The 18,747-nt window shown below is 36.3% G+C and overlaps 2 protein-coding genes across 2 annotated transcripts in view; one reads left to right on the top strand and one right to left on the bottom strand.

The window, feature by feature from the left end:
• Positions 1-16,559, top strand: part of LOC127853662 (uncharacterized) — a 79,217-nt gene extending 62,658 nt beyond the window's left edge. Inside the window, exon 9 of the mRNA XM_052388355.1 lies at positions 9,718-16,559. Coding sequence (XP_052244315.1) covers positions 9,718-9,764 — 47 coding nt within the window. The 3' untranslated portion in view covers positions 9,765-16,559. The remainder of the gene's footprint in view (positions 1-9,717) is intronic.
• Positions 16,560-16,717: 158 nt separating this feature from the next.
• The window catches only part of LOC127853666 (peptidyl-prolyl cis-trans isomerase-like 4), a 28,726-nt gene continuing 26,696 nt past the window's right edge, over positions 16,718-18,747 (bottom strand). Inside the window, exon 13 of the mRNA XM_052388361.1 lies at positions 16,718-18,130. Within this exon, the coding sequence (XP_052244321.1) occupies positions 17,912-18,130 (219 nt within the window). The 3' untranslated portion in view covers positions 16,718-17,911. The remainder of the gene's footprint in view (positions 18,131-18,747) is intronic.

The raw sequence follows: 18,747 nt of genomic DNA, 5'->3' as shown, positions 1-18,747 counted from the left end.
GCATTCAATTGAGGCCAAATAAAATACACAGTCAAATTTTAGAAGGAACTTTGGACTAACTGCCCTTATAATTTCTCAAAATATGACTCCTTGACTCACTCTCGCGGAAAATTTCCGCTCACTATCTCAACCAGTTTTTATCTGATTATCACAAAACTTAATGAAAATAATAGTTAGCACAAAATGGAGTCCAAGTACAATAACCAGCCATATCCCACAAGGCACTTTGGATTACCTGCCCTTGAATTTCTCAAAATGGAGCTTTGCAAGGCTTTCCACTCTCTTTCTCAAACAGTTTTCATTGGATCATCATAATACTTGGTAGCGTAAATTGGAGTTCAAGTTAAATGACCAGCCAAAGTCCATTAGGGACAAAGGCAAAGTTCATTAACCTGCCAAATCTCGGTTACTTTGGAGTTATGCCCCTTCAATTTCTAAAAGTTATAATGGCTCTGTGATAATTTCTTGTCTCTTACTCAGCAGACTTTCATCTTACATTAACCAAACTAGAAATGTTAATAAGAATCAAATGGATGCCAAGTACAATAACAAGCCAAATCCCACCAGGCACTCAAGAGTTATTGCCCTTTAACTTCTCAAAATATGTGTGATGAATTCGGCTGTCTTTTTCATCCAGTCTTCATCTGCTTGTCACCAAAATTTCTTTACTGTTAATAGGCATAAAGTGAAGGATCTTTCAAACCTTAATGGCTTGCATGAATACAAACTCTTGCCTTGTGCATGATACAACCCTTCAGAACGTCATGTCGCGTAACATATATTGTGGGATGGTGGAATCATACAGAGCGGGTGCTTTGGACACGATCATGTATTGTATTCTACAGAAATATAAACCAGCATCATGCTAGAATCACCAATACGTTATTAAATAAGCCTTTCTTTAAAAATGGTGTTTTTTATGCAGGGAAAAAAAGCAAAAATAAAAAATAGTTTGTTGTAGCCTGCATCAGATAATTATGATGTTCACATTGTAGCAATGCATGTATACTATCTTGAAAACTCATACCAGTAATCAATGTTATAAATATGAAGTTTCAGAATCCAAAGGTTTGTTTATATGGTGTTTGATTACAAAAGAAGCTAAAGTAAGATGCGAAATTAAACACTTTTTGAGGCTTAATCTGTGGTACAAGTACATTGTCAGGTATATGAATGTGATAGAGAATTTGTGGGGCAGATACTCAAGTTCCATATTCGTCCAACAGTTTTGACAAATACCAAACTGATGTGACCTTTTTAAAGTGGTTCTGTCATTAATTATTTGCTAATTAGTACATAATTATTCACAGAAATTCAAATAAATGAGTAAAGTACATGTGATGTTTGGAGAAACGAGTTAATTTAAATGACAAGTTTGGTAACTGACAGTTCAGTATGTCTATTGTCAGTAATTAAATCAATCATCACATTACTTCAGTGTACTTTTCGCAATAAATAAGGTGTTAATTTTATCTGAAATAAAATAATTTTATTCAGGCCCAATTACTTAAGGGTTTTATATTGTATACCATCTGAATATTTTAAATTGTATCTTGATGAGAGTCTGTGGCTATGTCTTCTCATTTTAATGGGTATTTTTAACAATCTCTTCACAAGACATAATTTAAGATTTAAAGGGGCCTTTTCACAGATTTTGGCATTTTTTTAAACTTATTCATTAAATGCTTTATATTGATAAATGTAAACATTGGATCGTAAAAGCTCCAGTAAAAAATCAAGAAAAAAATTAAAAAAAGGAAAAGAACATTGCCCGGAGCAGGTTTCGAACCAGTGACCCCTGGAGTCCTGCCAGATTCCTGAAGTAAAAACGCTTTAGCCTACTGAGCTATTCCGCCGTGTACACATTCTTGACGTATTTTATACCTTATATAAGCAATCTTCGTAGTTTCACAAAATTTAACGACAAAAACAGAACTCTCCAAATTATTCAATCGTTTCGCGTTGCAACGCTTTATAATTTTTAGGTTTTAAAATTGTCAAAAGATGCATATATTGGCTATATTAGAGCATGGTTAATGTTCAGTATTACTGTTTCCTCACAAATATCATAACTAAAACGAAAACTTACGAATCTGAAACAACTTTTTTCAATTTTGTCAATTTACCAAAGCGTGAAAAGATCCCTTTAAGGTGTGAAATGAGCCACATCATGAGCCTTATACCATATACCTCCTGACCAGACTGCCCATCATGTGTCTTATGTCATAGACCTCCTGACCAGACTGCCAATCATGGGTCTTATGTCATATACCTCCTGACCAGACTGCACATCATGGGTCTTATGTCATATACCTCCTGACCAGACTGCCCATCATGTGTCTTATGTCATATACCTCCTGACCAGACTGCCCATCATGTATCTTATGTCATAAACCTCCTGACCAGACTGCCAATCATGGGTCTTATGTCATATACCTTCTGACCAGACTGCACATCATGTGTCTTATGTCATATACCTCCTGACAGACTGCACATCATGGGTCTTATGTCATATACCTCCTGACCAGACTGCACATCATGTGTCTTATGTCATATACCTCCTGACCAGACTGCCCATCATGGGTCTTATGTCATATACCTCCTGACCAGACTGCCCATCATGAGTCTTATGTCATATACCTCCTGACCAGACTGCACATCATGGGTCTTATGTCATATACCTCCTGACCAGACTGCACATCATGTGTCTTATGTCATATACCTCCTGACCAGACTGCCAATCATGGGTCTTATGTCATATACCTCCTGACCAGACTGCACATCATGTGTCTTATGTCATTAACCTCCTGACCAGACTGCTCATCATGGGTCTTATGTCATATACCTCCTGACCAGACTGTAAATCATAGGTCTTATGTCATATACCTCCTGACCAGACTGCCCATCATGGGTCTTATGTCATATACCTCCTGACCAGACTGCCCATCATGAGTCTTATGTCATATACCTCCTGACCAGACTGCACATCATGAGCCTTATACCATATACCTCCTGACCAGACTGCACATCATGAGCCTTATACCATATACCTCCTGACCAGACTGCTCATCATGGGTCTTATGTCATATACCTTCTGACCAGACTGCACATCATGGGTCTTATGTCATATACCTCCTGACCAGACTGCCCATCATGAGTCTTATGTCATATACCTCCTGACCAGACTGCACATCATGGGTCTTATGTCATATACCTCCTGACCAGACTGCACATCATGTGTCTTATGTCATATACCTCCTGACCAGACTGCACATCATGTGTCTTATGTCATATACCTCCTGACCAGACTGCCCATCATGAGTCTTATGTCATATACCTCCTGACCAGACTGCACATCATGGGTCTTATGTCATATACCTCCTGACCAGACTGCACATCATGTGTCTTATGTCATATACCTCCTGACCAGACTGCACATCATGTGTCTTATGTCATATACCTCCTGACCAGACTGCCCATCATGTGTCTTATGCCATATACCTCCTGACCAGACTGCCCATCATGGGTCTTATGTCATATACCTCCTGACCAGACTACACATCAGGGGTCTTATGTCATATACCTCCTGACCAGACTGCACATCATGTGTCTTATGTCATATACCTCCTGACCAGACTGCACATCATGTGTCTTATGTCATATACCTCCTGACCAGACTGCCCATCATGGGTCTTATGTCATATACCACCTGAATCAGACTGCACATCATGAGTCTTATGTCATATACCTCCTGACCAGACTGCCCATCATGGGTCTTATGTCATATACCTCCTGACCAGACTGCCCATCATGGGTCTTATGTCATATACCTCCTGACCAGACTGCTCATCATGGATCTTATGTCATATACCACCTGACCAGACTGCCCATCATGAGTCTTATGTCATATACCTCCTGACCAGACTACACATCATGGGTGTTGTGTCATATACCTCCTGACCAGACTGCACATCATGTGTCTTGTGTCATATACCTCCTGACCAGACTGCCCATCATGGGTCTTATGTCATATACCTCCTGACCAGACTGCCCATCATGGGTCTTATGTCATATACCTCCTTACCAGACTGCCCATCATGGGTCTTATGTCATATACCACCTGATCAGACTGCACATCATGAGTCTTATGTCATATACCTCCTGACCAGACTGCCCATCATGGGTCTTATGTCATATACCTCCTGACCAGACTGCCCATCATGGGTCTTATGTCATATACCACCTGACCAGACTGCCCATCATGAGTCTTATGTCATATACCTCCTGACCAGACTACACATCATGGGTGTTGTGTCATATACCTCCTGACCAGACTGCACATCATGTGTCTTGTGTCATATACCTCCTGACCAGACTGCCCATCATGGGTCTTATGTCATATACCTCCTGACCAGACTGCCCATCATGGGTCTTATGTCATATACCTCCTTACCAGACTGCCCATCATGGGTCTTATGTCATATACCTCCAGATCAGACTGCACATCATAGGTCTTATGTCATATACCTCCTGACCAGACTGCACATCATGGGTCTTATGTCATATACCTTCTGACCAGACTGCACATCATGTGTCTTATGTCATATACCTCCTGACCAGACTGCCCATCATGTGTCTTATGTCATATACCTTCTGACCAGACTGCACATCATGTGTCTTGTGTCATATACCTCCTGACCAGACTGCCCATCATGGGTCTTATGTCATATACCTCCTGACCAGACTGCCCATCATGGGTCTTATGTCATATACCTCCTTACCAGACTGCCCATCATGGGTCTTATGTCATATACCTCCAGATCAGACTGCACATCATAGGTCTTATGTCATATACCTCCTGACCAGACTGCACATCATGGGTCTTATGTCATATACCTTCTGACCAGACTGCACATCATGTGTCTTATGTCATATACCTCCTGACCAGACTGCCCATCATGTGTCTTATGTCATATACCTTCTTACCAGACTGCACATCATGGGTCTAATGTCATATACCTCCTGACCAGACTGCACATCATGTGTCTTATGTCATATACCTCCTGACCAGACTGCACATCATGTGTCCTGTGTCATATACCTCCTGACCAGACTGCCCATCATGTGTCTTATTTCATATACCTCCTGACCAGACTGCACATCATGTGTCCTGTGTCATATACCTCCTGACCAGACTGCCCATCATGAGTCTTATGTCATATACCTCCAGACCAGACTGCCCATCATGGGTCTTATGTCATATACCTCCTGACAAGACTGCACATACTGCACATCATGGTTCTAATGTCATATACCTCCTGACCAGACTGCCAATCATAGGTCTTATGTCATATACCTCCAGATCAGACTGCCCATCATGGGTCTTATGTCATATACCTCCTGACCAGACTGCCCATCATGGGTCTTATGTCATATACCTCCTGACCAGACAGCCCATCTTGGGTCTTATGTCATATACCTGCAGACCAGACTGCCCATCATGTGTCTTATGCCATATACCTCCTGACCAGACTGCCCATCATGGGTCTAATGTCATATACCTCCAGACCAGACTGCACATCATGGGTCTTATGTCATATACCTCCAGACCAGACTGCCCATCATGGGTCTTATGTCATATACCTCCTGACCAGACTGTAAATCATAGGTCTTCTGTCATATACCTCCTGACCAGACTGCCCATCATGGGTCTTATGTCATATACCTCCTGACCAGACTGCCCATCATGGGTCTTATGTCATATACCTCCTGACCAGACTGCCCATCATGTGTCTTATGTCATATACCTCCTGACCAGACTGCCCATCATGGGTCTTATGTCATATACCTCCTGACCAGACTGCCCATCATGGGTCTTATGTCATATACCTCCTGACCAGACTGCCCATCATGGGTCTTATGCCATATACCTCCTGACCAGACTGCACATAATGAGTCTTATGACATTTACCTCCTGACCAGACTGCCCATCATCGGTCTTATGCCATATACCTCCAGACCAGACTGCCCATCATGGGTCTTATGTCATATACCTCCTGACCAGACTGCACATCATGAGCCTTATACCATATACCTCATGACCAGACTGCCCATCATGTGTCTTATGTCATATACCTCCTGACCAGACTGCCAATCATGGGTCTTATGTCATATACCTCCCAACCAGACTGCACATCATGGGTCTTATGTCATATACCTCCTGACCAGACTGCACATCATGGGTCTTATGTCATATACCTCCTGACCAGACTGCCCATCATGGGTCTTATGCCATATACCTCCTGACCAGACTGCACATAATGAGTCTCATGACATTTACCTCCTGACCAGACTGCCTATCATGTGTCTTATGTCATATACCTCCTGACCAGACTGCACATCATGGGTCTTATGTCATATACCTCCTGACCAGACTGCACATCATGGTTCTAATGTCAAATACCTCCTGACCAGACTGCACATCATGGGTCTTACGTCATATACCTCCTGACCAGACTGCCCATCATGGGTCTTATGTCATATACCTCCTGACCAGACTGCCCATCATGGGTCTTATGTCATATACCTCCTGACCAGACTGCCCATCATGGGTCTTATGTCATATACCTCCTGACCAGACTGCCCATCATGGGTCTAATGTCATATACCTCCTGACCAGACTGCCCATCATGGGTCTTATGTCATATACCTCCTGACCAGACTGCACATCATGGGTCTTATGTCATATACCTCCTGACCAGACTGCCCATCATGGGTCTTATGCCATATACCTCCTGACCAGACTGCCCATAATGGGTCTTATGCCATATACCTCCTGACCAGACTGCACATAATGAGTCTTATGACATTTACCTCCTGACCAGACTGCCCATCATGGGTCTTATGTCATATACCTCCCGACCAGACTGCCTATCATGGGTCTTATGTCATATACCTCCTGACCAGACTGCCCATCATGGGTCTTATGTCATATACCTCCTGACCATACTGCCCATCATGGGTCTTACGTCATATACCACCTGACCAGACTGCCCATCATGGGTCTTATGTCATATACCTCCTGACCAGACTGCACATCATGGGTCTTATGTCATATACCTCCTGACCAGACTGCACATACTGAGTCTTATGTCATATACCTCCTAACCAGACTGCACATCATGAGCCTTATACCATATACCTCCTGACCAGACTGCCCATCATGTGTCTTATGTCATATACCTCCTGACCAGACTGCCAATCATGGGTCTTATGTCATATACCTCCTGACCAGACTGCACATCATGGGTCTTATGTCATATACCTCCTGACCAGACTGCACATCATGGGTCTTATGTCATATACCTCCTGACCAGATTGCCCATCATGGGTCTTATGCCATATACCTCCTGACCAGACTGCACATAATGAGTCTTATGACGTTTACCTCCTGACCAGACTGCCTATCATGTGTCTTATGTCATATACCTCCTGACCAGACTGCACATCATGGGTCTTATGTCATATACCTCCTTACCAGACTGCACATCATGGTTCTAATGTCATATACCTCCTGACCAGACTGCACATCATGAGCCTTATACCATATACCTCCTGACCAGACTGCCCATCATGTGTCTTATGTCATATACCTCCTGAACAGACTGCCTATCATGGGTCTTATGTCATAAACCTTGCCAATTATAAACTCACTCAAGTTTTCTTTGTCCCATAATTGGACAGTGTAACCCCTGACCAGAAGGCAAATATGCAGCCCATGCTGGCTGTATAATATATGACATAAGGCCCATTTTTGCATGGCACAAGTCAAATTTAAAATGTTCTCCAACTATAGATTAGTTGATCAGAGTGAAGATGCAATATTCTGCAGAGAGAAATTTAAGTTTGTCATAAAGAATATAAAAACCCATCATTTATTCATATTAACTGATAATGTAGCAATAACAACAAAATTACTGAGAAAAAAAAATCAATTTGTCATTTTATAAATAACTTCTCTGCAAATACATAATTCATCTTAAAGTGAATGCGCAACAAGGTTCCAATTTAAGCATTCCAGTTGCTTTGAGGTTGCTTCAAAATGAATAATCACATCACTGTGATAATGAGCATCAAATAATCATTTCATATTCCTGACAGCTTTACCAGTCACAGCCGTAGCATGCAATAATTCAATCATCTTTCATAAAACGATGTAATAGACAAAAGGGTTGAGAAAACGGATCTGTGAAGTGTGAAAGTCTACTCCTATTGTTGAATGCAGAACTGTCGCCTACCTTACGAAGGCATGAAATATTCATGAAACTGGTGTGAGTGATTGTTGGGGAAACAATTGTGAGCAAGGTCTGCTACTAAAGTTGTTTTATTTAGTGATCACTTATACCTGGATAACTCACATCATGCAGTTGTCATACATAATAACATACTTAAATTAGCTAGACACTGAATTAATGATGAAATTAATATAAATTTATAATAAATTTATAACAATCAGTTCAGTAAGTATGCTTCCGTATGGAATTCTTTGAAATCTATGAAGAAGCGTAACACTGAAAATACTTTGGTAAAATTGGTATCAATATACATTTAAAACATTTGCATATGCTGTTGAACAAATTATAGGAAATTACAGGATGTATGTTTATAAAGAAACATTTCAAGGGTATTTCATGAGGCTTGAACTACACATGTATGAATTTTTTGTTCATGGCTAACTTGTATATGAGAATCATTTTTGTTTGTTCGTCATTACGTTCGTCTGTCCATATGTAACAAAATTTGGAAATTTGGTGGGGATATTAATTCAACAAATTTTCTTGTTATTAAAAGTCGTTCAGTTGATGGTGTATGTTCTAGATAGCATTCCTTGACTCAACCACACTATTGCTAAAAAGACCAGGTTTCCTTTTTATGGCCTAGCTTTGATGAATTCCTGATAGAAATTCATTTCTTAAGTCTACTGGATATGGGTCTTTATTGCCAAAGTTGTTTCATAATCCTAACTAATAAATAGAGGATATTTGTTGGATTCGGTGGAATATCGATTTTAATTCACGAGTGATCATAGGAAAATAATATTTTCACCAGTGGCACAATTTAGCCACAAGTGAAAATATATATTTTCTATGATCACAAGTGAATTTAATTTGATATTCCACCAAATCCAACAAATTTTCTTTTTATTTTATGTTTTTCTACCCTTTATTTATATTGTTAAAGAGTCTAACTAAAGAATTTTGCTGGGAAAATGACGTCATTTCGTAAAAAAAACAACGTAATTTCACAGTAAACAGTGAAAATTTTCTATAATTTTCACTGTTATTTTTCACTGTTTGAAACAGTGAAATATCAGTTTTAATTCACTGATATATCTCTATAAACCACCGGAATGCATAAAATAAAACAATTTCATATATCTTTATGAACTGTGTTGTGCGAAAATTCATCTGATGACATATGCTGCCAGTGAAGCCTGCGCAGTCTTGGTCAAGACTACCCTATCCGCTAATGAGATCATGAAACCTTGCATACCATTACAGAAGATGCGCAGGCTGGTGACTGGAGCTACACTTGCTCCATATGGCATAAGACCCTTTTTCTCGTAATGCAGATCATATTAAGTTGTGAAGTCCCTGATGATGAGCATTTTGTCATTTTAATTGTAACCCAATCTTATTGTTGTATGTTTTGCTTCAGCCCCAAAGATTACCCGCATAAGTGTTGCCACGCCGACTATCCTGTAAGAGCTGATGCGATGCATGCAACATCCAGGCTGATTTGATATAGTGAACAGGCTGTTACTTCTGCCAGACTACCTCCCTTGCAGTCAATGCTATTTACAGAATTCCCCCTAGAATCAGGCTGTTACTTCTGCCAGACTACCTCCCGTGGAGTCAACACAATTACAGATTTCATCCCAGAAACAGGCTGTTACTTCTGCCAGACTACCTCCCTTGCAGTCAACACTATTTACAGAATTCATCCTAGAAACAGGCTGTTACTTCTGCCAGACTACCTCCTTTGGAGTCATTACACTATTTACAAAATTTCATCCTAGAATCAGGCTGTTTATTCAAGCAGTCAATCTCCTAGTACAAACGCAAGAAACTGGTTGTTGCATTTTCAAGTTTGCCTCTGTCTAATAATGCATTATGCAACAAAAACACGTCTGTGAGCTGAGGCTTCTTACAGCCTACCTCCTGGAAAATTTAGTGCGAACAAATATTCAATCTTTTAACTACTACAATTTCATGTAATCACATTTTTATGCCCCCAGATCGAATGATCAGGGATATATTGTTTTTTGCCTGTCTGTCTGTTTGTCTGTCTGTCTGTCATTGTATCATGTGTCTGTCCCAAAAGTTTAACCTTGCTCATAAAATGAAAACTCTTGGGCCTATGTTCTTTAAACTTCACATGTGCATGCATTTCATTGAGATCTACAATTAAACATGATTTGAGGTCACTAGGTCAAAGGTCAAGGTCACTGTGACCTTTACATTCACAAATATACCATTTTCTCTTAAATACCTTCAGTTCGGCTTCAAAGCGCAGTAGGGGGCGTTGTGTTTCACAAACACAGATCTTGTTTTATATAATGATTTAAACATTTGTAAAATAATATTACATTTAAAGATCATTCACAACATACTTAAATTTTACAAATTAATGTTCTTAGGTAACATCTGAAATTGGATTTCATATTTTATGACATTTTATTTTGTCTTTTCCCAAAAAATACCAACATCAACAACTTGGGAGATATAGGGAAGCAGAGCACGTTCCATTTAAACAGTATTTTTTTGTTTTATGTTTAAGTGATACATCTGTTATTTATTGCTACTTTTCTGTTAAACCTCTGTGTATAGTTCATGTTTTTATAATGTAAAAACGTTGATTATTCAATGTTTATTTTATTTTTATATGTGATGATAAAATGTCATTTTTTACTACCGCTGTGTTTATAATGTGAAGTACGAATAGGATATTAAGCATAGAACAGACTAAAACTGGACACATTTCTCACATAATTGCATAATTATTACATAGTGGTAGAAGAGTGATTAAACTAAACCATATTTTTACAGTATAAATAACTTTGCGAAAGTAAAAAGTACACATTTTAAATTGAATATGAAAAGCATCAATACCTACCGGTAATTATAACAAAATACTCCTGTCTGTGTTTAATGTCTTATACAAACCTTTCAAAGAAGTCTGTTACATTTATTAATAAAATGAAATATTAAGTTAAACTTGACTATTAATATAAAGTGCAACTGTTATGAAAGTTGACACACATATATTCTCTAAGGGAATCAAGACAGTACATTATAATTTTATTAATAGAATGTTAACAATTTGATTGTTACCTTAAACCCCAAACAATTTAATTGCATCTTTTTTTCAATGACCTTTTATTCAATTTCATTCCACTGCAAGTTCTTCAACATTAGGTTAAATCAATAAGTTCTCAATACCAATGTCTCATAAATCACAAATAACCTGCTAAGCAGAGAGCATAAATGGAATCAACAAATTATAACTTTATAGATGTTTTCCGGAATGACTCTCATATTGATTTGAAATACATAAAACATTTAAATTGATAATATGATCTTGTTTTTTTTTTAATTTCTTTTCTTGTAAAATGTGCCAATGCGATAGTTGAAAGGGGCGTCTGAATTAAATCAACACTGGAAACAAAGAAATACATTTTTGTAAGGAAGAAAGTTTTCAGTCATGTAAATTAACGTTACTATAGTTCTTTATGCTAGTAATTATTATTTACAATGCATTTGATACGGCTTTAAGGATGCTAAATCTATAAAACAAAAGAGCTTCTTTTGCAAACCATACTTTTTTTAAAGATTAACATAATAAATGACTATTGGTACAAGTTCGAGTCATCTTAAAACTTAAAGAGTATTTAATATTAACTATTATTCTGGTCTTAGGCATTAACAAAATAACTGTTTAATATAGACAGTAGGTGTTTAATCATACTTTGTGGAATGTGATACAGTGGCAAAAATATTGTTTGAAATTAGAGATATTCCAATAAATATCTGAAAATACACAAATTTAGCATCTTTAAGTGACTGGTACTTCAACCTTATATGATATAAATATGATTCACATATTATAAGACTGCTTATGTAAAAGGTTTCATTTTGAAAAAGATCTATATATTTTATGATCTTTTGCAAAGCAGTCATTATACTGAGTGTTGTCTTTAAAACAATACGGAGTAAAATAATAATTGAGTGTCAGACACTTTATTACTTGTTTGTTTATTGAGAAGAAAATATATAATTTCACTTCTGTTGTTGTTGTGAATTAACAGGGTAGACAATGATTTTATATAATAACTATTATATAAATACATGTATATTATTACACTTGTTGAAATGAATATATTGTTATTGTAAGTATTGTTATTGTAAATAAGTACACTAATTAGTATTAATTGTATACGTGATTTTATGTGCAAAAGTCATTTTGTTTTAAGTGTATCAACCTATATTTATTTGACACCTGTGACTGTATAGCTATATTATGATGATATATACGCATTGTTTCCTAAAACTGCTAATGGATTTAATAGATAAAAAAATATGTTAACTTAATCACTGATGCACTGAAAAAATAACACATACCATTATAAACTTAGCTGAACGATTTTCATCTTTGTTAAAAGCAGCAAACACATGAGAACAATGGAACCATTTTGATTATTTTCAGAGTTCATATAGTTTAAACCTATTTATTTTAGCTTGATTGCATAGAAAGCTGAAGGCTTATTCGAAATGCTTTCGAGTCCGTTTCCTGGGACTAGAACCAGTACTTGGTGTCTATGAGTGATGTTTAAAGATCGCTCCCACAGTGGGGATCGAACCCATGATCTCTCGATTGCTAGGCGGACACCATATCACCTACACCAATGCAACCTATAAGGTCATTTGATGTTTAATCCTATTCTAGTATACTCTTAAGTGTTATTTTTTACCAATATCTACATTGTTGATTTTTGTTTGTTAAATAAATTAATTTTGTTAGGTGTTCAAATATTTTTATTTATTAAAGAAAAGTATTTATATTTCTTACTCGTGTTTTCATTTTTGTATTCTTTAATAAGTATTTTAAATCTGTCATGCCTTGTAAGGCTGTAAATATTTTTAGTTAGATTGTTCAATCATATACCGGTAATAGTTTTGACATGATGTATTGGCTATAAAGGATTTACAAGATCATTTAATTCAAATAAATATTTTTGTCAAGGTGAATCGGAACTTTTAAAAAACAACAACTTGGGCAAAATGTAAAATATAATGGAGGGTTAGTACCATGTACATCACTTCTAATGCAAGTATATAATAGTACAATGAATAATCTTGATACAAACTTAGGAGAAAATTAGATTTAAGAAAGGAGGGGGACAATTATTTACGAATAGCTCCATCATCATGCATGCCAGTTTGTGGACCAGAATCAATGTCAGGAATTCTGTTGAAATCAGGAGAAAACATTTTGTTTGTTGTGAGTTATTGAACATAATTAACTGTCTGTGTTTATTTGGTCATTGAAAAAATGTGATTTGCATTTGTTTGTTTCTATGAAATAATTGTTATCGTAAGTTCTATGTGTAGAAAATTGTCTAATATATTTCACACCATCTTGTTTGTGATCAGTCCATCTTTCGCATGTAGTTATTAAAAGTTTTTTGATAAGTAGACATAAATAATTTTTTGATTAAATTTAATAGGAAAAGCAAGTACATGGCAATGCTCATTCATAAATCAATTCTGATATGGAATGCCTTAACTTTTTTGATTCTTTCCTTTTGTCCATGGCTGTAATCATGTATGTTTTAAGTTCTGTCATACAGACTAATGTTGACATATTCAATTAGAAGCAGGATTTAACCCGAAGGGTAAATCAATATGACAAGATTTCTGTGGAAACATTCCATGCAATGTGGATGTAATTCTTAATGCTTGCCTCTTGCAGATAAAACATGTCACTGTGATGATGTGATTTACCGTATAATACTGCCCCTTGAAAGCCAAATGGTTCAAACATATAATTATACGTGTTAAAAAGGCTAATAAACCCTTCTGGCTTTCACAAGTTGATATATTGAAACAATGATAGCTCTTTATTGTGCAATAGGGATATCTAGTACTTCTTCATATATGGATGTTGTTTTGTTGGTTTTGTTGCCTTTGATTGTTAATCACTCCCACCTACCTGTTGATTGTTATGCAATGATTTTCTGTGTCCCTCAGCAACTTTGTTTCGTTCCCTTTAACTTTAAATCTGCAGCAAAGTTATACAGTGTATTATTGATTACCGGGTATTCCCTATAAAGAGGTAGGGTTGCTTTGCTTTGCATATGTCAGTCAGTAGATTAATCTAAGTCCTTAGAACTTTAGTTTCCGAGTGATATCCAGGGAACTTTTTGCAACCATACAAATTGGTACAATAACTTCTGCAGAAAGGAAAATGTCTATCAATGTTTAGGTTAAAGGTCAAAGTCAAATGATATTGTATACAGAAATTGGTTACCTCATGATATGTAGAGAATGCTTTGACCTCTGATAACCTGAATTGGCATGATTGGAGGAAATATTTGGGCATATTGATTTTTAAGTAGATAGGTCAAGGGCACAAAGGCTTGTATCCAGAAATTTGTTCCCATTAACCCTTTGCATGCTGGGAAATTTGTCGTCTGCTAAAATGTTGTCTGCTGAATTGATAAAATTAGCATTTTCTTCGATTTTTTTCAAAGAATACTATCAGAATAGCAAACAGTTTGGATCCTGATGAGACGCCACGTTCTGTGGCGTCTCATCTGGATCCAAACTGTTTGCAAAGGCCTTAAATATTCGGTTCCCGCATTGTAAGGGTTAAATACATTGAGATTGCTTGGACCTAGGATCATAAACATTGTAGAATGAACTTGGGTGGAAAGGAAGACACTGATTAAAATTAATTCAGGAATTAAGGTCATCATGCAAAGAGTCAAGGTTATGAGACATGCATCATGCAATCAGTTCACACACAACATCTAGAGATTTCTTAATATCATATAAATTAATACGCTGGTTAGTCTTGGAGACGGATAAATCTTCAAATCAAGCGATCTAAGGTCAAGGTCACAGGGACAACTTTGCAGCTAGTAGGGGTTGAGGGTGAGGCAAACCTATTTTACAAATATCGCTTTTGTTATGGTGGTAGAGCCTGTATAGAGCCAGTATTTATAAAGGCAATCATTTTTTTACACTTATGCTTTCTTCTATTATAAAGAAAATTCGGCCATTTTTGCTAATGCAATTGTGAACAATATACCATTCACATTCTCCTTTTAGTGAACACTTAACATTGGCAGTAGGTCATGAATGTTACTTTTTTGAACATGTGATATGATTGCAGAAACGTCTATCTAAGCCTCTAACCCGAAGTAGAAGCACTGTTTAAAATGTTATATATTTGTGTTAAAATATTTAATATTGTTTTTTTAAATGTTAGATTACATGCAACACCTATTTTTATGACTGTTGTTTCTAGTTTACTACCTCAGTTCTAAGTTCTTCTGGCATAATGTGAATGCAGCTTACAGGGGATCGTTCAGAGTTACACCTTAAGTTTAAAAATACATTGAATCATTTAAAGCTTGAAATTACAAGAAAACGACACATCATTATATCTGGACTAACCAAAATTAATATGCTCTGGGAAATTAAAAAAAAAGTATTCTTAGAACTAGTCTACAATTTCCGAATTGAAAGTCTGTCACACTTATGGTTTGAACCACCTTGAACTTGTATGCTCTGTATTTCATCATTTGTCTAGGCAGTATGGATCGTACAAATAGAGGCTGAATGTTTTGACCTTGATGTATGACCTTGACCATACGCCAGCATTACTAAAATCCCGGGCTATAGGAGATGTGGAACAGATACTAAAGTGTTACATACAGACTGACTGAGGGAAGAGAGGACAAAGGGCATAATTATAAACCCCCTACTGCTTTGTGATCAATAAATATTGTGTCTTGTTAAAGTCAACCTTTCTTTAAACACAAGATTTTTGCAATCTGTAAGAAATGTTTTTGCAAGTGTAAATTTTACAATCTGTGATCAGAACCCTTAAAGTGCAGGCTGCATTTTCAAGAGAAATAGTTATAAATCCCAAGTAGTTGTATTTTTATTGTCATCAAAATGTTATGATAGTTTCCACTTTATTTATTAAGTTCATTTGTGCATTATTTGTAAAAATAAAATGTTGCTTAATAAAAGTTAAACACAGGCATTTCACATTGCACCCATTTCATAAAATTTTGTATTGAACCAGATCATTCAATGTGACGCAATATTTAACCTTTTTGAACATATCAAATTTAATCACTTTTGTATGTGCTTCTTTTCTGAACAATGACTTCTCAGTATTTCTACAAATTGTGTCCTCTTTCTCAGTAAAGATTTTTCGTGAATTTTGTTGATTTGTAATACATCAATAAACTGTTATGTGTTAAACATGTGTTGTTAATTTCTTTTCTTTGATGTTTTAGATTTCACCAAGGAAACTGCTACAAAACAAAACATCAAATAAAAGTGTACACTTGAAATACAAAAATCAGGACTACCAATAAGAAAATTATCTTTCACCAATAAAAAGCTTAAAATAACATCAATTTCTTAAAAGTAGTTGCTTTATTTGGAGATACAAAGTTACAAATGTATTTGTGAAATTTTATTGATTAGATGTTTACTTGCATTAAAAAACTAATGTTCTTAAAAAATCTTATTTCAGATCACATGAACTTTTTTTCACAAACAAAAACCACTACTGATCATGAAATTATTCTTCAAAATATTCAACTAGATTCCATGGATATCGTAAGCTAACCGCTAAACTACTTGCAACAATTCATGCAGATGCAATTTATATGACAACACTAAAATATGTTGACACAAAGACACTATCTTCAGCCTGTATTATATAATGCCTTTAACAAAGGTTCTTGATTTTATGAAGTGATTACAAAGATCGTTGTTAAATCTACAGAAATGCATTGCAATAGGTTGAGGACTGTTATATTTTCTCATTAAAGGGAGATATTATTTTCACTGGCGCTTTAAGTGTCAAGAGGCAAGTTATTTGAGTTTTAATTGAAGGGAAAAGAAAACAGCTTCAATGTTTTGTTATTTGCATTATTTTCCCCTATGTAGTGGGATGTAAGTAAGTGCTGCAATTCTTTAAGGATCTTATTTAAGAAACAAGTTCATGGACTTATCAAGCAATTTGTGTATATTATTTCAATACAGAAACAATAAAAACAATAAGTTGTTTAGACCCGCATTTAATTATTCACAAGTGAATATTTACAATTATTATTTTCAAGACAACAGATGCAAATATTAATAACCTAAGCACACTTGATTATTAGCTGCCATTGAAATTCTACATACATGTAGTAACTGTTAAAATGGTATGTAACAATTGTTGTTTGTGCACACTGAGTCAGTCTCAGTGACCCCCAGCAAATAAAACTTGGGGATATATTAATACAGCCACTGTGTAAAGTCTTCTGATTTAAACCATTTTAAAGCAAACAGACTTGCAATTTCAGTGAAACTGCAAACAGGGACTTTTACAATTTGTTTGTTCTAATCAATACTAAAACATGTTGAAACAAATTTACCTGTTAAATTTTTATCAAAACAGAAAACCCATCCATATCAAGAATACTTTAACCAAACCAGCCCTAAACTAAAGATGCTTTACTATGAAAACATTGACCAAGATAATTTGTTTTTATTAAAGAATTTTATTAATAAAACCACTGATTATTTTTTAATAATCCTCATTTTTTTTATTAGTCCTGTCATTTATAACGGTCTTTCCCAGAATGTTTTGAATGTCTTTCACGGGACCTGGAGCGATTTCTTCTCACTGGTGACCTTGAATATGATTTTGACCTTGACCTCCTGTTCTTGACCTTTGACCTTCTATCTGGAGAGCTGGAGTTATCCCTGACCTTTTTCTTGTGAAATATCTCTGGACTGGGAGAGCGATTTCTCTTGTGCTTCTTCTGTTTTTTAGCCTGTGAATTTAGGAAGATCACGTTTACAACTAGTTCATTAAATGTGTATCCGAACATGATTCTTTCTATCGGCTCATTTTGCATATATTTGTATACAACTGTTTAGATACATAAACATTTCTCTGTCATTATTGTTTACATAACTTCAAATAACATCTTCGACTATACAAAAACTTGATGAAAATGTATTTTGTGTCTTGCAAAATAAGAGGGCCAAAAGCCTCCTAGGAACTAAACTGTTCTGAGCAGGAAAGGTTCACAAGGTTTTGTAATAGAATTATAAGGAAAACAGTCCCATTACCTGGTAGCCATGTTTTTGCAGAAACCATGATCATGTAAGTAATCAGCTAAGATATTTTTTTTAAAAAGAGCACCGCCTTGCGGGTGCAGACCACTCATCTATTTTTCTTTTTAAAGGTGAAGGGACCTATCTCAATAATTCAATCAAAAAGGAGGGAGGGGTGGGGTGGAGAGGAGTGTATAGTGTGGGGGTGTGGTCATTTATTACATTATCTTTCAAAAATAAGAAATAACAAGAGCACCGCCTTGCGGGTGCAGACCGCTCATCTATTTTCTTTTTAAAGGTGAAGGGACTCTCAATTTCAATCACAAAGGAG

This window comes from Dreissena polymorpha, chromosome 12 (assembly GCF_020536995.1).
Source record: "Dreissena polymorpha isolate Duluth1 chromosome 12, UMN_Dpol_1.0, whole genome shotgun sequence".
NCBI lineage: Eukaryota > Metazoa > Mollusca > Bivalvia > Myida > Dreissenidae > Dreissena > Dreissena polymorpha.
This window is presented reverse-complemented; position numbering and strand designations above follow the sequence as displayed.